The sequence below is a fragment of the Carettochelys insculpta genome, chromosome 6 (assembly GCF_033958435.1).
Source record: "Carettochelys insculpta isolate YL-2023 chromosome 6, ASM3395843v1, whole genome shotgun sequence".
In the NCBI taxonomy this organism is placed as follows: domain Eukaryota; kingdom Metazoa; phylum Chordata; order Testudines; family Carettochelyidae; genus Carettochelys; species Carettochelys insculpta.
Window position 1 is genome coordinate 28,134,648 of NC_134142.1, and position 23,928 is coordinate 28,158,575.

General features: G+C 39.5%; 1 protein-coding gene across 3 annotated transcripts in view; it reads left to right on the top strand.

Moving 5' to 3' along the window:
- The window catches only part of ATG2B (autophagy related 2B), a 92,730-nt gene that overhangs the window by 9,696 nt on the left and 59,106 nt on the right, over positions 1 to 23,928 (top strand). For all 3 annotated transcript variants that reach the window (XM_074996558.1, XM_074996559.1, XM_074996560.1), the window contains 12 exons: positions 2,653 to 2,805; positions 4,248 to 4,350; positions 6,169 to 6,331; positions 6,917 to 7,096; positions 12,352 to 12,448; positions 13,040 to 13,222; positions 14,668 to 14,822; positions 16,741 to 16,855; positions 17,402 to 17,663; positions 20,692 to 20,842; positions 22,817 to 22,909; positions 23,101 to 23,289. In XM_074996558.1, the coding sequence (XP_074852659.1) occupies positions 2,653 to 2,805; positions 4,248 to 4,350; positions 6,169 to 6,331; positions 6,917 to 7,096; positions 12,352 to 12,448; positions 13,040 to 13,222; positions 14,668 to 14,822; positions 16,741 to 16,855; positions 17,402 to 17,663; positions 20,692 to 20,842; positions 22,817 to 22,909; positions 23,101 to 23,289 (1,844 nt within the window). The remainder of the gene's footprint in view (positions 1 to 2,652; positions 2,806 to 4,247; positions 4,351 to 6,168; positions 6,332 to 6,916; positions 7,097 to 12,351; positions 12,449 to 13,039; positions 13,223 to 14,667; positions 14,823 to 16,740; positions 16,856 to 17,401; positions 17,664 to 20,691; positions 20,843 to 22,816; positions 22,910 to 23,100; positions 23,290 to 23,928) is intronic.

A 23,928-nucleotide genomic window follows, 5' to 3' on the forward strand; every position in this document is an offset into this window, starting at 1 on the left:
AAACTAATGTACAGTTAACTTATTCTGATTTCAAGGTACGGGGTTTCAGTTCTTAGGTAATGCCTGCAGCCTGGACAATAACTGGGATCTGGCCTGCTAGCATCACAAGCACATGCACCCTATGGCTGCCACTATCTATCAGTTTGCAACTATGTGGATGTAAAGCTATCTACTCTAGGCTGCTGCTTGTTCCATATCCATGTGGGTCTGCTGCTATTTACTATAAGTTCCCTAGTATGCACTGATTTATTCTACATTGAAATGGGAGTTGATCAGAACACCATAGGAAGCTCTTAGTGCTTGACAACAGGGTCTGCATGGACAATTAATTCCTAGTAGCCGAGTGTGGGATAGATTTACATTTTAGCTTACTGTGAACTATGTATTCACCTAGAAAAGCCCTTTGGTGCTGTTCCCTAGCGTAGTGGCTCTCAACCTTCCCACCCTACTGTACCTATTTCAGGAATCTGATTTGTCTTGCATATCCCCAAGTTTCACCTTACTGAAAAATTACCTGCTTACAGAATCAGACATAAAAATGCATAGCACACTATTACTGAAAAATTGCTTCTTTTCTTATTTTACCATATTATTATAAATAAATCAATTGGAATATAAATTCTGTATTACGTTATAATATATAGAGCCATAAAAACAAGTCATTATCTGGAGGAATTTTAGTTTTTACTGGCTTTGCTAGTGTTTTTTATGTAGGCTATTATAAAACTAAGCAAGTTATCTAGATGAGTTAATGTCTCCGTAGAAGACCTCTGTGTACTCCTAGAGGTATATGTACGCATGGTTGAGAACCACTGCCATAGTATTCAGAAGTCATCTTCAGAACAGTGATGGGAGGACTGGCAGAACCATCCAGCTTGTCTATGTCTACACTGGGTCTGACCTAGTTCAGACTAAATTGGTTGGGTTTTAACTGGTTATTAACTATGTTAAAATGTAGTGTGTTGTATATCATGAATTATTAACCATATTTAGACAATTTAAGGCATTTTTGTTTGTGGAGACGTATTCTTATACAAACGTACTGAAGATTTAAACTGTTTTAATTTTTATAGTATAGAACAGGCTACAGGATCCTTTACACTTCTCAGCATGGGCAAGTTGATATTATGAATGAGTATGTGGAAAGTAATACATTATTAATTAGTTTTTGATAATAGTTCTTTACATACAAATACATGACCATGCTTTTCCTTTCATGCTTTTCCTTTCCTCTGTTGACAGTGAGCATTTTTATTTTTTGCATGGATGTGTGGTTATCCTTTGCTGTCACAATTTGTTTAAAAATGGAGCATTAAATAAGTTATCACCAAGCAGCTACCACCACAAGATGAATAAATAGTGTAGGGATTTTTTAAAAACAGAACTAGCTACCTCAAGATAGTTATCCCATGTAAAACACCACTGAGATTCTAACATGAATGCAGTTTAGTATCTCTATTGTTGGGTTAGTCTCAGTTGGACTTGTCTAATTAATTAATATGTGGTTTGTATACAGCAGACTTTTATATGTCCAAGCATTGGACTGTTGCCAAGCTAGCTCTTAGAGATGGCAGTCAATATGTTATCTGGTAGCTAGGAGCCTAGGGTTGAGCACTATCAACTAACTTATTTGTAAAGGTGACAAACTACATTTAAGGCCTGGTCTAAACGAGGATTTAAAGATGTGATATTAGCACATATTAAAACTCTAGTGAGATGAGATACAATTTTTTTCTCATGTGCTAAATTAGCTGAGACAGATGTTAGGCTCCCCCTGAGTCTTTAACTTGACCAGTTAGGCTATGTTGAGTCCATTACCTGGTTTAGCTAGACTTTCTGAACATGCCATTAGTATGTATTAGCCTAAGTCCTAACATTACATCTTAAATTCTAGGAGGATTGAGTTGTTGAATGATGTTTCAGATTTGGTTATTTGACTTCAAGTGGTCTTCTGGATTTGGAACACGTCTATTACTTTTTGGTTGCTACCACAATCTAATAATGGATGTTCTTTCCTAATACCCAGAAGCAGTATGCGCTGTGAACTGAGTGCTTGGGTGGCCACCCAGGAGAGATTCGGGTGCTGCCCAGCTGATTAGCAGAGCTCCAACAGCCACCCAAAACTAGCAGCACGTGTTTCTTCTGGATGTGCATATCTGCATAGACCTTGGTGCATATAAAAATATTATTCTCAACATGGATAGAAAAAATAGGAATATTGCCCAGAAGTCACTTTCAATTACAGTTACCTTGAGGAAGCTAACTGCGTTTAAAGAACAACATTTTGTCTTAGGTCTTGTGTATGCCTAGTCTTGCCTGCAGAAGTTACACTACTGTAATTAAAAATTTGGTTTAAAATCTGATTTAGTTAAATCAGAGACAACGCTTATGGTATTCACTTGCACTGGTTATATTGATATATCTTGTACCTATAAACTTATTTATATAAACTTTAAAGAAGAGCAGAAGCCATTTTTAAATCAACAGGAATGTGTCCATGTAGTTAAAGTCAGACTTACAGTGAAATTGATGCAGCTTATATGTAGACACAATCGTTGTCTAGAAGTACCAAACTTACCACTTGTTTGCTTTGGTTTTATTGGTTTTACATTTATAGCCACATGTATTTAAGACTTTTATCTTACTCTGCAGCATCTGGTTCAGAGCCTATGTATTGGTCAAGTTTTATGACCAGTAGTATGCAACTTGCAAAAGAATGTCTTAGCCAAAAACTGACAGATGAACAAGGGGAAGGATCTCAACCTTTCGAAGGGCTTGAGAAGTTTGCAGAAACGATTGAAACAGGTATGACTCTATTATGTACAATGTGAATCAACCAATTAAGGTTCATTGTTAGTCTACACCATACCAGCTTCGTGCTAAAGGCTGACTAGCCATGTGGCAGGCTCTAGAGATCCAGCTGCTGCCCAGCACATTAGCATCAGTCAGGCTGCTGGCTGCTGTTTGCCACATTCCTGGGTCCCGACTACTTTCTGGACACAACATTTGGAGTATGAATTACCACCCAGCTTGGCAGGGTTGGAATCTGGTCTGCTGCCTGCCACCCAGTCCACTAGGCTCCAGAGTACCAGCTGCCACCTGACTAAATAGAGTTAGGCTCTGGGTTGCTAGCTACCCACAAGCCCTGTGCCAACTGCACCCAGGCCCCGCATGACAGGGTTGGAATCTGGGCTGCTGCTCGGCCCAGCCCAGCAGGCTCCAGGATGCCAGCTACCACCTGGTCCTGCAGGGTTGTGGGCCATGCTGCTGCCCACTGCCTCTCTGGCCAGAGTCAGATCTGCTGCCCAGACCTGAGCAGTGGGGCTGCAGTCCAGGCTCAGGGTTGGGGACTTCACACACTGGGGTCTGGTGTTGGGGTCTATGCCACCCACACTGCAGAGCAGTTCCAGGTCTGGGGCCCCTGCTACCTGCCCTGTACTCTCCTCTGCAGCCTCCTCTGTGGAGCAATCTCTGGGCAGTGATCACTGGGCATACAGTTTTGTTTTGGCTGGGGATTTGGTGTGGCAGAGTGTGGTTCTCTGCTTCCATCCGAGAAAATATTTTGCGTGCCTACAATGACAAATAGATTGAAAACCAATGTTCTGCACTTTGCCATTATAGTACAAAATGAGAGTTCACTTGCAACTGCTTCTTTTTTATCTCAACATTTTATCAGTGACTCTACCTTCTGACAGTTAAAAGAGAAGGGGAGGGCAAGGAAATAAAACCACAACAGTAAGGAGACCCTCCCCCCAGAAAAACACATTTCCTGCAGTATACTGATTCACCTCTTCATTAGAGCCATATTCTCTCATTTATATCAGTTTAAACTTGAATAATTCTTTCATTGATAGGGCTGACTGGCAGGATGTTTTTGTTCTGGTAATGCTGGCTTAATCACATCATGTGATGGTTCAGCATTGCTGTTAATAGATAGGAAAAAATGGTAGCAGAGACTTCTGTACAGTTCATGGTTTTAAAAATTTACAGCGTTTTTTCTTCAAAATGCTTTAGATTTTTTCAGTGCAACTAGAAAAAGCTAACTTACTGACAGAAAACTAGTTTCTCATTTGAAACTTTGCTCTTGTATTAGATGCTATTTATAATCCTGACTAAAATAAATACTAATGTTCAATCAACAAATAATTAATCTTTCTTTTTATTCATATATTAAGTCATCAGTGTGTCTTACTGATTTTTAAGTGGTCACTGTGCAATTGTGTTGTCTTCTTGTTTTCTCACTTTAGTTCTGAGAAGAGTGAAACTTACCTTTTTAGACACAGTTTTGAGAATTGAACATGTGCTGGAGAATTCTAAAAGTGGGTCTGCACTTGAAATCAGAATTGAGAAGTAAGTGTTGCTTAAAATCAACACTTTTTTCAAACAAAGTAGATGGCTCTTAACTTTATATTCATAGGTTTACATCTCACACAATATATCTCTGAAGTCCATATCATTCATGCTGTTGACTTTTGATGCCCTAAGTGAATTTTCTAGTAACATTTTTCCACCCAGTTTTTTGCAGGGTTACTTGTTCTGTAATCATTGGAAGAGTGCCATATTTTCAAAAGATGACAACATTGAATTGCTCCTATGAGTGGAGGGGATATTGACATAGCAAAAAAAAAAAAAAAAGTAGACCAGTGGCATTAAATCTCAGAGCCTGGGTCAACTGATTCAGCATCGTTTGCAGGTTTAAAACTCACACAGTATATTTTTAGGCTTGGATTGGAAACGCAGCAACAGGATAATGTTTTGGAGCCCAGTCATCAGCTAAAACCCAGATGTCTACACTGCTATTTTTAATACTGTAGTAAGTACCGTGAACCTGAATCTGTTGACTTTGGCTCTACGACTTGTTTCTGCAGGGCTATGGGTTTTTTTCCCCTGTGTAGACACGCCCTAACCAAGTGACTAGATTTTCTTAAATGATCAACACCCAACAGCTCCCATTGTTAAACTGGGATACTCCACTTAGGTGGCTGAATTGGAGCTTAACTGTTTAGACAATCTGTCCCCTATTGTGGAGCTTGAGCATTTTTGAAAATCTGACCACATAATTCCATATTTAGTAAAGAAGCCTTAATCCTGCAAAAATATTAATTATCAGTAACATTATAGCTCTTGCATGACATTCAAGAAGAACTCACATACAATGCAAAGCAAATTGTATAAGTAATTGAAATTTATGAATTTGTAGATGTTCTGCAATTATTCACTTAGCTTGTATGAATAATAGACTCATTTCAGTTGGTATCATCATGACAACAAAATATCTTTTATGATATTAAAATCACTGTAAAATAATGTTTTTAAAGACAGAAAAATGGAAATGAATTATAGTTTGTCCCTAAACAAATAACAAAAATAAAAATGATTTTTACAGTTGCTGAGTTCAGTTCAAGACACATGTTTACTGGCCAGTTCTCTTTCTGAAACCCTCCACTTTTCCTTCCCTTAGAAAAAAAATCCCATGTACATTAAAAGCTACCCTTACACAGAGAGGTTGAGAAGCAAACATCTAATTTAAGTGTTATAACAGAGGGGTACTGATTGAGTTATTTTAGTTAAGATAAAATTATATGTATTCCTGTTGTAAATTATATCTTTTTAAATTTCTGTTCTTCTATTTATACAATTCAGTGGTATTTTATTAGAGAAAAATTCAGAAAATTTAGATGGATGAATATGGGGCATGTCCTAGGCATAACTTAAATGTTAATTAAAGGAAGACTAACATAAAGGAAAATGTTCTATCCTAATAAAGTGTTAAGGCTATATAAAATATATATGTTGTATCTATTCCAAGACCATACTTTAGTTATGAGACAAGAACACAGTTACAGGTGTCTTAATGTAAACAAACAAAAAATAGTAATACAAGGCAGTTCCTCATTTTGAGACAAGATTAAACAGTAAATTGTAGAATCTCCTATTATAACAGTTTGTGCTATTCTTTTGAGGTCAATCTGTTATTAATAGTGTCCTGTAAGAACCTCAAGATTTCTACCCATTCGTAGAAGGCGGTGGTTATCCTTTTAGATCAATCAACATCCTTGCAAATAATCCAAACAGAGTAAGCATATAAATGTACACGGAGGTTAAAGTAGAAGGTAATAGTGTGCACGCTGTCCCTACCATGTTTATTTCCCTGTTTTTGTTTCCCAGAACTATGTATTGTGATGAAACTGCTGATGAAAGTTCTGGAATTAATATACATCAGCCCACAGCTTTTGCTCACAAGTTACTTCACCTCTCAGGTGTCTCTCTCTTCTGGGATGAATTTCCAGCATCAGCAAAGTCTTCTCCAGTGTCTTCAGCTACACAGTTGGTAAAAATAAACAAATCCTATACATATGTAGACTTGATGGATGAAGTTTATTGTACTGTGATATACATATAATCCTAATACTTAAGTCTCAGGGAACTGAGCCTCTTGAAGCAATGTTGAGGTAGCTCATTACACCCTTAACTCATTGACATCTGTGGTTCTCAGGAGCCCAGCAACCCTTTTGAATTTTGTTGAGGGAAAACATGGTAACATCCTTTGTCAGACACTTATATTATAAAAGAGTGGAGGCGGTGAGTTCTGAACAGCAAAATTATAGAAGACTGAAAATAGGGCATACAATACTGGAATCTTACTGAAGCCTTATTCTGTGAAGAGAAGTGGCATCTCTCCACAATTTACCATTCAAAGAAAAATCTCATCGTTTCTGGTCACTTCAGGTTTCTGAGTGCCTTTTGATGTCTCCTTATTCAAAATTTGCTGGTAAATATGTTTGTCAGTATAGATATCAAATTTGCATTAAAGTGACTTTGTCATTTACATATAATGTAGATTTATCAGATTTATATATGCTTTGTGATATTAGGATGCATACTAATTGCCTTTTTTCTCCCTCACATTTTAAAGGCAGCTGAACCAAAGCTTTCCCCTAGCTGGAACCCAAAAATTGTGTATGAGCCACATCCACAGTTAACCAGAAACTTGCCAGAAGTTGCTCCCTCTGACCCTGTACAGATTAGTAGACTGATTGGTAGAATGAAGTTGAGCCTTACATTAAAGCAACATGAAGTACTTCCTGGAGCAAAGGTTAGTCATAGGTTTATGTTCTGTAACTAACTGGCTACAGTTAAGTAGAAATTTGCTTTTTGGTTTTGAATACTGCAAACATTTTGAATGGTTTGAGGAAAAAATTGGTTTTGGCTATGTTTAATTTTGCTAATGTTATATTAAATTGTCTCCATTTAAAGTAAGGCAGTAACCCTTGTTAAAACATCTCTTTAATCAGTAAAGTTATAGAGTGCTGAGAATACACTGTGGAATTGATGGAAATACGTGTGTAAACACCATGGGCAGAGAGTTGCTGTGTTCACAAGTTCACAGTTATCAGGGAGTTACAGCGTGACGTCTGTTTCTTAAAGAAGGTATCTTGTGTCTTAGAGACAGCTTGAATTCTATGGATTGCAGTGATTCCAAAGAGAATTGGTTTGTTTTCATGCAAAGTCATGTTGCTAACCATTTATATTTTGCTTGGAGTGTTGCAGCCTCCTAATTTGAAACAAAATGATTTAAATGCTAACTACAAAGAAAGGCTGAGGCTTGCTTTGTAAATACTAATTTGAAAATTTCTTCTACACTCATCCCTCGTTTAACGAGTACTTGAGTTACAAGTACTTGCTAAAACGAGGGAGCACATACCTACCAATGTTCACTAGACGAATGAACTTCCCCTGCTAATATGAGCCAGCCGCTGTCAGGGGCTGTGAGACCAGCAGCCCTGCAGCTGGCTGTGCTCCAGCCGCTGGGCCCCTGCTGGGGGGCAGAGAGGCCGGCAGCCCTGTGGCTGGCTGTGCTCCAGCTGTGGGGTCCCCAGTGGGGGTAGAGGATTGAGTCCGGCAGCCCCATGGGGTCTCTGGCAGGGGAAGGGGGCAATGAGTCCCGCAGCCCCCTAGCTGGCTGTGCTCCAGCTGCTGGATCCCCGGTGGGGTCAGAGAGACTGGCAGCTCTGTGGCTGGCTGCGTTCCAGCTGCGGAGTCGCTGGCAGGGGGTGAGGAGTGAGTTCGGCAGCCCCGTGGGGTCCCCAGCAGGGGGTGGAGCAGAAAGACTGGCAGCCCTGCGACTGGCTCGGCTCCAGCAGCAGGGTTCCAGCGGGGATGGGGGAGTCTGGCAGCCCCGTGGCTGGATCCGCAAGGTCCCGGGAGGGGGTGGTGGGAGGGCGGCGAGAGTGGCAGCCCCGCGCCTGGGTCCTCCCCAGCCACAGGGTCCCTGGCTGGGGAATGGGAAGACCCGTAGCCCCGCGGGTGGAGCTGAGCCGGCTGTGGGGAGACCTGCAGCTGGAGCTGAGCTGGCCACGGGGTCCCTAGCCGGGGTGCGGGGAAATCTGCAGTCCTCCTGCCCTCCAGTCACAACATTCCCACAGCACCCCCCGCCCCCGCCCGCTCCCAACACCCACCCCGTCCTGTTCAGTTCCAGCCCCCTTGGCCCTGCCCCACAACCCCCAGGTACCTCTGGTGCAGCCAGGAGGAACAAGTGGCCATCTCCTCCACCTGAGCTGCCTGCAGGTTTTAACCCTCCCTCCCGCTCATGGCCCCCAGCTGTCCTCAGCCTTTAACCCCCTCCCAACCCCAGGTTCACTTAACTTTTCAAAAGCAGCACCACCTGCTGCCCTTCCCAGCACTTGGAATCGATCAGAGTCTTTTACAAGTATTTTAATAGGAATGGAGTGCACCTCTTATGAGTTTTTCCCTACGAGCAAAAGGTTAGGAACCAGTTGTACTCGTATAGCAAGGGATGAGTGTATTGCCATTTTAGATTAAAATTTACAGTGAATTAAATGATGTTTTTAAATAAGCACCATAACTAGTAAGGCATTTTATTTGAATTTTCCAAAACTTCTGCATACAAAACATTGAAATACAAAGTCCTGATCTTCCAAGAATGTAGGCAGGTATGAACTATGCTCACATGTATATTCATATTAGCTTCAATTATAAAATTGGTTCTAACATTATCTTCTTGTAGTTGTGGTTTATTATGGCTGTGTCTACACTACCTCCCTACTTCGAAGGGAGGATGGTAAGTAGGGTGTTGGGAGTTTATTAATGAATGCAGCACTTCATTAAGCAAATTCCCTGCCCCACCAAAAGCAGCAACTCCGAAGTTTTAAACTTCGAAGCATCGGCTCATGTGCAGCCACGGCTCACCCGCCAATACTTCAAAGAGCCCGGGGCACTTCGACCTTCCTTTACTCCTCAAGTACTCCAGGCACTTCGAAGTACTGGTGGGTGAGCCACAGCCACATGCGAGCCGACACTTTGAAGTTTAAAACTTTGGAGTTGCCGTGGGGGGGTTGGGGGGGGGGAATTCGCTTAATGAAGTGCTGCATATGTAGCGCAGCACTTCATTAATGAACTCCCAACACCATATTTACCATCCTCCCTTCAAAGTAGGGAGGTAGTGTAGACAAGCCCTAAGTGTTCTAATACCTATGCACAAAATGTAAATGGTAGAAATAATTTTAAAGTTGAAATTGAAGATCTAGTTAATTGAAACGAAGTATATATGTAAAATACAGAAACTACTCAAAATGGTCTCCATAGCAGTGGGGAACTTTGTTACATAGTCTGCAACTGATGGTTGTGGTTTTTTTTGTTTTTTTTTTTAGAAAATAGCTATTTTTCTTATTTGGTGTGTTTCCATATTTCACACAAGGTATTAATAGCTTTGTGGTTATTAGTTCTAGATTTACTGGTAGCTAAGTACTTTATTGCAACACTTTTAAGAGGTCAGAGTGTTTCTTACTCTCAATCATCGCATTTATTTAAAGGTGTCGGGGGGAAAACATCATTTGTTCAAGATCTGAATATAGGGCTCTATATTGTACTTACATGCATTAAATAGACACACTCGGTGTGTGTTTGTGTGTCTGTGTCTGTGTGTATAAAAATAGATAAATAGAAAACTGGTATACAGAAGATGCAATTGTTTTCTTCTTTAAAACATAGTCTAGTCCAAGATTTCCTCCTCATGTTTGGTCTAGCTTCTTCATTTCAATACAGAATGAAATAAGGTTTTGAAATTAAACCTGCTTTCTAAGAGGTTTAAAATCTGGATATATTTAATTTAAAGTGCTAGGATAATTTAACAATTTGAATCTCCTTTTCAGTTTTCCTGAGGAAAGGAAAAGATATGAGCCAGTTGTAATGTTTTGGGGATCACTTAGACCAAAAAGAGGTTTGGTCATTGCCTGCCTTGTTATCTTAGCTGATTTATGCGGTGCTGCTTTGGTTTAGAGCCCTGATACGAGCAGCCTTCCCACAAGCATAAGGTTCCTGACTGCAACAGCCTTTTAAGTCTCCCTCTTGGAGACAAAGTCTGGACACCATGTATGGAGCAAGCAGGAGGGTTTATTACACACAGTGCTGGTGGAGTGCCCCACACCCATCAGGACTCAGTGGAGCTCTGCCAGGCAATAGATTATAATTGATTACATAGATTATTAGTGGATGGGGGGAAACTACGGCATGGGTGTTACCCAAGCCTAGATACATCTTAGCAGCAAGAAGAAATGGGCACAATAGGCCAATAATCTAAAAAGGTTACAGAGTATCCCCACCCTTTGCTTATGGAACGTTTTATCTCTAGTACAAGTGGTTTTTCTTAACAAGTTACTTAAACAAAGCAGACATGCAATAACATCTATGTGTCTAATTGGATGGATGATGTGTCTACAAGAACAATGATGGCGCCTTTACATGGGCACGTTCAGGGGTGCTTATCTAGAAGAGTAAAGCAAAACAGACAGTTACAGCATAAAGCAACAATACATTTGTTTTGAGTACCAGTCTGGGATGGCAGAGGAGGAAATACCATAACTAGGTTGTTATATGCAGGGCCTCTCTGTGGAATGTGGTTACTGAGGCGACTGTCCCTCCCTTCAGACTCCAAAGTCCTGTCCGAGCTGGGACGATCTTCCTTAGGTCTTGTGAGTGAAATGAAGAAGGGGGCCCAGTGAGGTATCTCTCCACTCATGCTAACTGGGTTTATGAACTATAGGATTATAGGCCTACTCCAGACTTTAGGATTCAAATAGGGAGTCTTTAGCGGAATACCATAACCTGCCTCAGAAATTTCCGTCCTACACTCCCTAAACCCATAGGATGTGTGTGTTCATAACTACCAAAACTGCAGACTTTTCCCACTGGTTCTTCTCCTCTGAAGGTATGAACTCTCACTTTCCCACCATATTTGGTGTGCACCCTCCCCACAGTTTATGACACAGAGATCTACTTGGGATAAAATGTACAAAAAGTTGTTGAATAGAAAATCACAGATTCAAAGATAGTATAGTAAGAGTAAACATATACAAGTGACAGCAAACAAACATAAAGACTCAGATTCAGGCTTTACACTTCTGTATTAGATAAAATCCCTGTTCTAATGTAAAATAGCTGTTGCCTTTGAACAGTGTCTTGGCATACCCCATGCTGTAAGAGGGTGCCAGTGTTTCACAGACAACACCTGTCTCGTGAATATCCCTCAGTTTCTGGAAAGAAACTTCAATTTTAAACATCTTTTTCAAACGGCTTTTCTTTCTTTTTATTGTTCTTTTCTGGTAAGTGTCGATGTGCCATTAAAAACATCTTGAAGGTGGCAGTGGCAGAAGAGAGAGTGAATGGAGAATAAGGGCTTTAGTTTACGTGTCATATAGAGCAGTGGTTCTCCACAAGGAGTACTCAGACCCCAGAGAATTTCTGAGGGACACATCAGTTTATTTAGATATTTGCCAAGTTTTACAACAGTCTACATCAAAAGCACTAGTGAATTCAGTGCAAACTAAATTTTCTTGCAGGTAATGACTTACTTATACTGCTGTATGTACTGTACACTGAAATGTAAGTGCAATCTTTATATTCAGGTGATTTACAACTGTATGGTAAAAATGAGTTTAAAAATATGTAAAAAGAATATTTAAAATGAAAAAAGAGATACTAGTACTCAGCCAGCTCCTCCCCACCCTCCACTCAGTGAGTCCCACGGCTGAGGCAGCCCAGGTGCCCATAGTCAGTACAGGCACAAAAAACACTGAAAATTAGAACATAATTAATATTTCAATAATATTGTGCTCTGATATTTTTTACTTTTTGAAAGCAAGCAGTTTTTAAGTGAGGTGAACCCTGGGGGTACTCCAAACAAATCAGACTTCTGAAAGGGGTACAGTAATATGGAAAGATTGAGAACCACTGCTGTAGAGTGATGCTGTATGCTATCTAGTGACTGATAGTTGATTGGGGAAGCTTAAGAGATGTGTTTTTGTTCTAAGTGTGTATAATTTTTTTTTGAAGTTGGATGTAGATGGCCAAATAGACTCTATACACCTATTCCTGTCACCAAGGCAGGTACATCTTCTATTGGACATGTTAGCAGCCATTGCTGGACCAGGCAAGTAAATATTAAATTAATATTAAATATGTTTGGAATTAGATAGAGAACAGTAAAGAAAACTGGCACTATAAAGAAGTCCGCTCATTAGGTACATACTAATTGTTATGCCAGATTATTATTATTATTATTCATTATTTATTTGCGTAAAGATTCTATGTTCCAGTCAAGTCTTCAGGCTTTGTTGTGCTATATGCTGTACATATTTACAATAACCTATATAAAGAGCTTGAAATCTTAGTTTGTGCTGAGATAACAGGTGGTGAATATGATTAAATGTGGGGGGGAGGTGGAGTAGTGTAGGGAGAAAAGGGTAATATAACCGTGAAACAGTTTTGTTTGATATAATTTGTAAAATTGTATTTTCTGATACACCTGTGTTGCAGTAGGGTTTTATTGAAGACACACTATGCCAATGGGAGAGAACTTAACTCCAAAAGGGTTAGTTTTCATGCAGGTTTGTGTTTAGAAAAAAATCAAAAGGGAGAGAACTTCATAAAATGTTAGCCAGTTTTCTGATAGATGAAGTATTTCCCCCCAAATCCACCATGAAAAACAAATTATGTTTCCACTTCCTCTATTTGAATACAGAGAACCCGGGCAGGATAGAATTGTTAAATAAAGATAGAAAGAACCGACCAATGCAACAGGAAGATGAGTATCGGATTCAGATGGAACTGAACCGTTGCTTAAGAAAAGAATCTTTGTCAGCAGGAGCATCATCTGAGCAGAGCTTTTATGAGACAGAGAATGCCAGAACACCTTCTAGCCGTGGTGAGTATGAAACATGATTCCAGTGTGTAATTACCATAATGCATAATAATTTTGAATGTGCAGTTGAAACGCTCATAATGTTTCAGAAGGGCAAAATAATAGTAACTTCCAGACTTACTGTCTGTCATTAATTATATGTTTAAATCAGGATATAATGCCTATTCATGTTCCTTGCGCAGGCTGAAGTCATAGGTCATTTGGGGCATTTAATAGTCTGGACAATAATACACAACCAAACAGACACTAGGGCTGTAAGATTCCTTTCATAACTAATGTTTGAAGGAACTAAATGAAATATAGAATACTCTAAAACTCTCTTTTGCTTAACTATTACAAAATCCTAGTTTAAACATGCTTGTACCATAGGAATGTATTTGGATTTAAGACAGGAGTTTTATGAGGAAGAAACCTAGAATCTCAAAGGTGCCAGTACTTGAATAGCCTAGTATTTGTTTTATAATTTTTAGGATTATTTATATTAAATATGAACTGCATTATAGTTTGAACCTCTCTAATCCAGCACCCTTGGGACCTCATTGGTGGCAGACAAGAATATTTGCCAGACCAGGGGAAGTCGATATTGTCTAGCAGCGTTACCAACACTTTCACTGCTCACTGGGCTCTTAGAAGATATTGAGGGGTAAATTACAGATAAATAACAGCACAGACCACTGAGAGCCAGGGCTGGTGGCTGTAAACAAAATTTATGGGAGAACTGGAAACTTTGGACAGACCCATGATAAGTGGTCATCCATCTAGCGAAAATCATGCTGGATTACAGATGTTGCTGGACAAGAGAGTTCTGGATGAGAGAAGTTCAACCTGAACTATTTAATACTGAGCTCATGGATAATTTGCATCTGGGGTTTTTTTAGGTGCCAATTCTCATCTGATTCATCTTGGGAAGAATGATTTAATCACTGCAGCCTGTAGCAGTTTTAATCTGCCCATGAAAATAAATGGAGATATACATATCTCATAGAGCTAGAAGGGGCCTCAAGAGGTCATCAAGTCCAGTCTACTGCCTGAGGCGGGTCCAAGCACCATCCCTGATAGATTTTCTTTTTTTTAAAAGATCTATTTGCCCCAGACCCCTAAATGGCCTCCTCAAGGATTGAGCTCACAATCATGGGTTTACAAGGCCAATGCTCAAACCACTGAGCTATCCATTCTCCAATGTGTGTACTTATCACATTGCTGAAACATGATGTTTCATGTTGCCATGGTCTTGCACTCTTTGGAAAAAATCTTTTTTCCCTTTGGTAATTATGGGGCTCTAGTATAAGTGAATTAGGAAATGTTGTATATAAACCTTCATCTGTTTAATATCCTATCCAGCATATTCTGTTTCTGCAGCTATTATTAATTTACTAGTGTAAGATAACTGAAGCTAACATTTGTCATTAGAAAAAAACACAATTGATTATGCGTGATTTCTCCTTTAGAAGAAGAAGTTTTCTTCTCAATGGCTGACATGGACATGTCACACAGTCTCTCCTCTCTTCCACCTCTGGGGGACCCACCAACTATGGATCTAGACCTGTCTTTAACTAGCACATACACTACTACCCCAGCAGGATCTCCATTGAGTGTTACAGTGGTATAGTATTGTTTACAGTTAACATCTTTATAGGCTGAAAGTTTTCTTTTATTTTCATACTGATTCCTCATTGCATATTGAAAAATTATTAGATGATAATGATGACACATGTATGCAGATTTCCATTCCAGTGGCAGTATTACCTAGCAAATTTTTATGTTCCGTAATGCATAAAATCACTTTCTCGTTTTCCTTTATTAAGGAGTTGGGTAGATTTTTCAATGACAATTTTGAGAAGCAAGCTGTACCTTTTGAATCTTGGGATTTCCGTTACTCATGCACTTGTTTGTCTAGCAGACCCAGAAATAATCTGTGTATGTTTCCAAGGTAGTATAAGTTTATTTGCAGTATTTGTGACAGACTCTTTTGCTACATCTCTCTGTTCAATATACAAGACCAGAATCGAATAAATGCGTGCAACATTGTGGTATTGCTTAAATTGAGATCATAGCCTATAAGTCAGCGAAGTATTACTGCAGAACATGAAGTTTTATGTTGCTGTGGTCTTGCACTCTTTGCTAAAAATCATTTTCCCCCTGGGTAATTATGGTATTTACTGTGATTTAAGTTATGGCTAGTCAGTTCTTATGCACATGCTTTTAAGTATTTTGCAGAATGGGTGCGTCTACACTAGGAACTAACTTTGAGCTAACGTTGAAGTTAGGCACTGCGTCAAAGTACCCAGCAGACAGTCCACACACATTTTTCCTTACTTCGAAGTTAGCCCAACTTCGAAGTCCTTACTCCACTCCTAGAAATGGAGTAGTGCCTGACTTCAAAGTTTAACTTCAAGCTAGGTTGTGTGCAGACACTCAACTTCAAAGTTGCTTACTTCGAAGTTGTACTTTGAAGTAAGCAACTTCGAAATTATTTTTATATTGTAGACACAGCCATAGGCTATGTCTACACAGCAGCCTTATTTCAAAATAAACTCTACCAGGAGATCTATTCCAAAATAGCATATTTCGAAATAACACAGCTACACACAATGCATTTCTAAATAACACTTAGCTATTTCAAAATACAGCTTCTACTTACAAGGAGCCTATTTTGAAATAGAGCCATTGAATGCAGTACAGTATATTTCAAAATAGGCTCTATTCCCTGTCTTAATGGCACCTATCTAAAATTAGCTGTTTAGAAATAGGTGCTATTCCTTGTAGAACGAGGTATATCAATTTCAAAATAAGCCAACCATGTTGGCTGTGGCCACACTAACCCCCTCCTTTTGGAGGGGGCATGGTAATGAGACACTTAGGCAGATGCTAATGAGTCACTGCCATAAATAAGATTTCAAAAGCCCCTTCTTCTCAAAACCAAATGGGAAGAAGGAACTTTCGAAATCAGGGTAATGTCAGAAGGGCCCCAGCTACATGGGTGGCGTGTGTTTCTAAAGCAGCACTTTTGAAGTGTGCTTGGCTGCCGTTATGCTAATGAAGTGCTGCATATTCAGGAAGCACCTCATTAGCATATGCTGAAGTGCCTCATTACCAGGCCCCTTCCTTTAGGAGAGGGCTAGTGTCACCACAGCCATCGTGTAGATGCTTGAATAGTTATTTTGAAATAACTGCTATTATTTCAAAATAACTTTGTTGTGTAGACATACCCGTAGAGAGCACTTCTATTTTCCCTTGAATGCCAGAAAAAATGTCATATGTGATGGTAATTTTATTTCCCTTTCGGAAATTCAAGGGAAAGATAATTACAGAGCTAAAGGATGTGGCTTGACACCCAATAAACAATAAATAAATAATTTATTAATACACCATGAAATGGCAAGTTGGAAAACTACTTTTAATAGCATATATACACAAGGGTCTTGCATGCCATTTTTGATTTCATGTTACTGCTTGCATTGGATTAATCCTTGAGAAATTTGTGTTATGCAGATGTGAGATAAGATATATTTGTGTTTTAGCTTCAGCCAACTTGGGGTGATTTTCATGATCCAAATAAACAAGAACCAGTACCACCCCCAAGAGGTTCATCATTTTCACCCAGTATTGTTCACCAAACTCCTTTAAAAAGGACTTGTAAGTAAAAGTGTTTTTTTACTTTCTAGTCATTTTATACTGTTGGACATGTTTCTTTGTTCTGAAACTAAGCAAAAGTGCATCAAAATCAAGACCAACAAAATGTCAGTTTTTCCTAATTACACGTTCATTGAAGAAGCAGTCCTTTTCTCTAGATAGTTCAATTTATAAAGGTTTTGTTCAGCGATGCACTTCTTTACTTTTTTCTATTGTACAGATTCCTGCTTAGTTCCTTTTTCATAAGTGAGTCAGAGGTTTACATTGATATTCTTCACTTACATGGGGGGGATTTGGCCAAATTCAGAAATGAGATGAGGGAAGGTAACTTCAACAAAAGTAGTTTTACACAGAGTGTAAATCTTGTATAGTTAAACTAAGATTTAATTTAATATATTACAATGTGTAAAATTAGGCTTATTGTGATTTGCATAGTATCCATTGTTTCACATTTATGTACTACTTAAAGCTATGTTGGTAAATGTAAGAGAGGTGCAAGCTGCTGTTGAAAAACTAACTTTTAGTCAGAACTTTAATTTTGTATTTCAGCCCTTCCATCCAGATCTGTTTCATTGGATGAATCTAGGCCTGAACTTCTTTTTAGAATGGCACTGGGCACTTTCTCGGTATCTGTACTTCACATTGACCCTCTACCACCACCTGAAACATCGCTGAACCTTAACCCACTGACACCAATGGCATTAGACTTCTTTACCCAAATAGAAAAGATTGATCCAGTTAAGTTTTCAACAGAAGACTTTCTATCCTTCCGAGAAGTATTTGCAGAGGCTTGTTCCCATGACCACCTTAGGTACAACTTTGCCTATTAACTAATACAACAAATAACCAAATATTTTTCAGATAAGTTTTGACAGCTTCAGTTTATGGTAATAAATATTTGGATGCATACATACTGTACTTGAAGTACTAGAAGTTTCTTTATTTTTTTAAAATTAGATGTTTAAAATATTTTTAAATAGTTTGTGTTCCAAAATCTCAGGACAAAAGAGAACTGTGTGTGCCCAACTCATTCTAAATCTCTTGACGTTGAGATCGATCGACAGATGCCAGTTTTGCATTCAGACGCACTATATCCTGAACCTACATTAGAATGTTTCTCTGTTTTATATGGCATCTTTAAGAAATACGTATAGTTTACACAGCAACCTTATTACATAAGCAATTTGTGGTTTTGATTTTGTTTATCCTTCTAGCATGAAATTGAAATGGGATGTCTTTTGGGGCACAATAAAAAGTGAACAAACTCACCTGGGAGTCAGAAATGAATTTTTCTGTGTCATAATATTGCTAAATTACAATATGTTTATGGTAGAGATTGGCTATGTCTACACTAGCCAAAAACTTCAAAATTGCCATGCAAATGACCATTTCGAAGTTTACTAATAAAGTACTGAAATACATATTCAGCGCCTCATTAGCATGTGGGCGGCTGCGGCACTTCGAAATTGATACAGCTCGCCGCCACGTGGCTCGTCCAGACGGGGCTCCTTTTTGAAAGGACCCTGCCTACTTTGAAGTCCCCTTACTCCTATGAGCAGATAGGAATAAGGGGACTTCGAAGTAGCCGGGGCCCTTTCGAAAAGAAGTCCCATCTGGACGAGCAGTGTGGTGGCAAGCCGCATCAATTTTGAAGTGCCGCGGCAGCCCGCATGCTAATGAGGCGCTGAATATGTATATCAGCGCTTCATTAGTAAACTTCGAAATGACCATTTGCATGTCCGTTTCAAAGTTTTTGGCTAGTGTAGATACGGCCATTGTGTGTGTTTCTCTGAAGCATTACACATTGGTCACTGTTGAAGACAGAATAATAGAATGGGTGAATTCCATTATTTTAGATTCCTAATGCCAGAGCCTATTATAAGTACCAATGCAGTGATACTCAGACCTTAGTGGTTCAGGAGACAAATTAACAATCAACATTACCCAAAAGAACCAGAGTAGTGTGAGTTCATGGTTTAATTTACTATTTTATGTATATTAGTCTCATAGCAAAATGACTATCTTGACTAAGTATTCTACACTTGGTTAAGCATCCTGATTGGCTAATAACTGACTGGTTAATAGTAGTATCAAACAGATTTGCTATCATGTGCTGCAAAGAGCCTCAGGAGATCTATGAAAGAGCCATTTTCAGCTCCAGAGCCTCAGTGTGATTATCACTGTGAAATTTATTTCTTTATAGCGTGCATATGCATGGTCGTGTATGTGCACACACACACACACATATTAGGGTTGTCAGTTAATCACAGGTAACTCTTGTAGTTAACTCAAAAATAGTTTTAATCGCACTGTTAAATAGAATACCAGTTGACATTTATTAAGTATTTTTGAATGTTTTCCTATATTTTCAAATATATTGATTTCGTTTACCACACAGAACACAAAGTATGTAGGCCTTACTTGATTACAAATTTTAAAAATGATAAACCAATGAAATAGTATTTTTCATTTCATCTTTTCTAGTACTGTCATGCAATCTATCACGAAAGTGCAGCTTACAAATGTACTTTTTTTGTATATGTAACTACACTCAAAGACAAAATATAAAGCTTTAGAACCTACCAGTTCACTGAGTCCTACTTGTTCAGTGAATTGATATATAACAAGTTTATTTATATTTACAAGAGACAATGCTGCTCATGTCTTATTTGTCACCTAAATATGATAACAAATATTCACATGGCACTGTTTGTGGTCTGCATTGCAAGGTATTTATGTGCCAAATATTCTCCTTTGATGCTTAGTCACCATGCCAGAGGACATGCTTCCATTTTAACAATGCTTGTTAAAACAATATATTAATTAAATTTGTGATTTAACTCCTAGAGGGAGAATTGTACGCCTCCTGCTATGTTTTACTCATATTCTGCCGTATATTTCATGTTATAAGTCTTAGATTTAAATACACTTTCACTACAGATTTGACAAAATGCAAAGAAGGTACTAGTGTAAGATTTGTAAGGATAGCTATAGTACTGAACACAAGGTTTGAGAATCTTCCAAAATCTGAGAGGGAAGAGGTCTGGAGCTAACTTTCAGAAGTCTTATAAGAACCACACTCTGATGCAGAAAGGAAATAGGAAATGGTGGCATCTGGCTTAGTTGATGAACATGATCATGCACCATTCTGTGCTGTTTTGGATCGTTATCAAGCAGAACCAGTCATCAGCATGGCCACATGTCCTTTGAAATGGTGGTTAAAATGTGAAGGGATGTATGAATATTAAGCACATGATGCCTGTAAGTATCTTTCATATCTGCTACAACAGTGCTGTGCAAATGCCTGTTCTCACTTTCATATGAAATCACAAATAAAAAAAGCAGGCAGCATTATCTCCCACAAATGCAAACAAACTTGTTTGTATGAGCAAGTGTCTGAATAAGAAGTAGGACTGAGTTGACTTTTAAACTCTAAAGTTTCACATGGCTTTATTATTGAGTGCAGTTTTTTAAATATAATTCTACATTTGTAAATTCAACTTTCATGATAAAGAGATTGCACTACAATAGGTGAATTAAAAATTATTTCTTTTATTACAGTGCACATATTTTAATAAACCTGAACACTGTACACTCTGTGTAATCTGTTGTAATTAAAATCAATACATTTGAAAATTCAGAAAACATCCACAAGTATTTAAATAAATAGTATTATGTTGTTGTTTAATAGCATGATTAATAGTAATTGATTCATTCTTAATCGCTCAACACCCTAATATATATGTGCGCACACATATATGCACCCAGTGTTTCTGAATTTTCAAAGTGATTACAGCTGTCTGTTTTATATGTATTTATACCTTTATTTCTCGTAACAGATTCATAGGTACTGGCATCAAAGTCTCTTATGAACAAAGGCAGAAGTCCGCTTCTCGATGCTTGAGCACAGATTTGTCCATTGGGCATATGGAACTATTGGAATGCCTTTTCTCTACCGATTCTTGCTCCATTCAACCTCACTATACAGAGGTAAGTAACGTTATTGCACCGGGGCAGTTGAAATGTTGACTGGAGAGGTTTACTGAAAAGAAATCCTACACTACTCTTAGAATTGGAAATGTTAAGATTATTAATTTATTGTATTTTTGTAGTGATTGGGTAGCATTAAAATATGACTTACATTTTAATTGAAAATTCAGATAATGAGCTACAGTGTCCTCTTTCCCTGCCACGAAGTGGTCGAACACAAATAATTTTTGATGGAGGGCCATGCCAGGAATTTAGTAAGCAGTTAGGTGCCATGCTTTTCTACAATACTAATGGAGGGGGTGCAGGGTCTAGGACATAATTTGGATACAGGAGGGAGCTCTCGGTTGGGGACTGGGGTTGAGAAGGAGGTATGGGTTCTGGGAGGGAATGTAGCTCAGGAGGGGGTTCTGACCTGGGGCAAGGGATTGGGGAGCAGGTATGGATATAGGGTCTGAGTACAGGAGGGGGTTGTGATGGGGGGGCAGGGGGGGGCAAACAGTTGGGCTTTAGGGTCTGGGAGTGGGGTTTGGGTATAGGAGAGAGTTATGACCTGGGGCAAAGGTTGCAGGACAGCTCAGGAAGGGAGTCTGGATGCAGGAGGAGGTTGTGACCTGGGGAAGAAGTGCAGGAAGATGTGCAGAGGTTTGGGTGAAGGCGGGGATTGGGAGAAGGGACTGTGGTTTTGGAGGTAGTGCCAGGTGCAGGCCCTGGCTGGAAGACACTTACCATTGTCAGCTCTGGCTGGCAGCCTAGCAGGACCCTCAGGCAGGCAGCCCCACATGCTGCTTAAAGTGCTTGGCTGCCGGGGCTAATGTGTGTGTCTACATGGTGCATACCTTGGACGGGGGGGAGGGCAAGTGTCCATGTGCTGCATGTACCCATAAACACTTCTCTGGCAGCTCCCATTAGCTAGTTTCCGGTCAGTGGAAGGCTGCAAAGGATGGTGTCCGAGAACGCGCACACTGGTCTCAGCTGTTGGCCCCTTTAAGCAGCGTGTGGAACTGTGTCAGGCAGGGAGCATTCTTGAGAGTCCTGCTGGGCTGTGGCAGGCTGGATCCAAAGGTTTGGTGGGCTGGATCTGGTCAATGAGCTGTATTTTGCCTGCCCCAGTCACTTAGTTTTTATTAATATTGTGTGTGTGTGAAGCAAAAGGAACTGTTTTGAGAATTAGGTTGAAAAATTTCAAAGTTCTGTTTGGCACCCTCCCAAACTTGGTAGTGGGCAGGTTTTGTTAGGTGATTTGCTCTCGACCTACCTCTTCCTTGCTCATATTGATATGAGTCTGTAATACTGGGTTCATGAGGTGGCAGGTTGGACCTACCTTATCTAGCATCCTTAGGATCCGAGTCGTCCTGAATGAAGGAATTTGCTGGACCAGGGGAGGTCAACTACAGCCCCCTTCTGCTGACTTCCAAGCTATGCTGTCTCCCCACTCCCGCCCAGAGCCCTAGCTGTCTGAGGCCCAGGCACCATTTGTGCTTCAGTCTCTGCACCCCCTAACCAACAGCTCTCTGTCACTGGCCCAGCTCCGCTCCTGGCTGCCAGCTATTCTGCTGTTGGCATCCCAGCCATTGCTGCTCCTAGCTGCTGGGGCTTTCTGGTCCTGTAACATGTTGCTGTACCAGAGAGATCCTACCTATAGTTGCTGTCATTTAGGTACTATATTGCATCTCCTCCATCTGCAGCCATGCTATTTGATCATTTCTTATCTTTGTCCCCTCAAATGTTGTACCTGAGACGTAGGGCTTTCTGGGCAGTCTGACTAGTTTGAATTAGAAATTGTGGTTCCTTTACTTGATCAGTGGCTGTCAGACAAATAGTTGAACACAGGATTGGCCAGCAGATTGGGCCAGGATCATCTTCTGCTCCTTTTAGGTAGACCATGCCTTTTCCTGTTCTGTAGTTCTTTTCTTGCTATGCATCTACTGATTATTATTATTACTATTATTATTATTTTATTATTTTATTTTCAAGCTGCTAACATTTCATTCTGAAAAGGGAAGTGATGTACATCCCCCCTCATGCCTTCAGCTGCATTATAAGCATTCAGATAACAGAGGACCTCAGGTAAGGTTTTGGGCGGCGGGGGGAGGGGGGGGAGGGAAACCTCCTGACTGCCCTATTGCATTATGCTGTAGCATAATATTTTTCTGTAATCTTTAAAAGTAAATGTATTAATCTTGGCAGTTACTTAGAAAGGTGTATATTGGAAGCATTATGGTCTTTCATTGAGAATGTTGATGTACTTGTTTTTGCAGGGTAGTCAAGGAAGACTGAGCTCTGTTCCACAGAAAGCAGAATTACAAATCAAATTAAGTCCAGTATTTTGTGAACTGGATATCAGTATTGTGGACAGACTAAATTCTTTGCTTCAGCCACAGAAACTAACCACAGTAGAGATGATGGCATCTCATATGTACACATCTTACAACAAACACATTAGTCTGGTGAGTGGCCACAGACATTAATTTGCGTGCATGTGCATGGTGACAGGCTACTGGGGCAAAGGGAACATTTAAAATTGGCTCAAAATGGTTGTCAGGCCAAAATATGTACTACCCTGTCCAATGTAAAGTAGTGGGGCAGCAGCAGATCGAAGAGCCATCATTCTTTTATATACATCATAAATAACAGCACAATACTAAAATATTAGTCAAATTTACTTTTAAAAACTTGTAATCCAAGATTTTCAGAGGATCTGACTAGTGCCTAGTATTGTAAGAGGTGTTCTTATTTTTTTGACTGGAGGGTCTCCAAAATACCCATTTACCTTCCAATAATGGGAACCTAGAGGCAATTCTGCACCATTGGTTTAAATTCTGTCCTGAATGTTTTTTTTTTCAGTTCTGAATAAATATAGAAGCTTGACAGTGCCTGTTCTAACTAGTTTAGCCCCCCCCCCCCCCAAAAAAAAAACAACCAAAAAAACCCCCTAAAAATATGGGTGGGCCAGATTCTCTTATAGTTCATGTACATTTCTGTCTGAAATCATTAAAAATGAAGCTTTATCTTTTACAATCATAGAATCAAGTCAATAAAGTTTTTATTTAAATTTGTAAAATTTGCTGCTTCTCTGGTTAATGCTG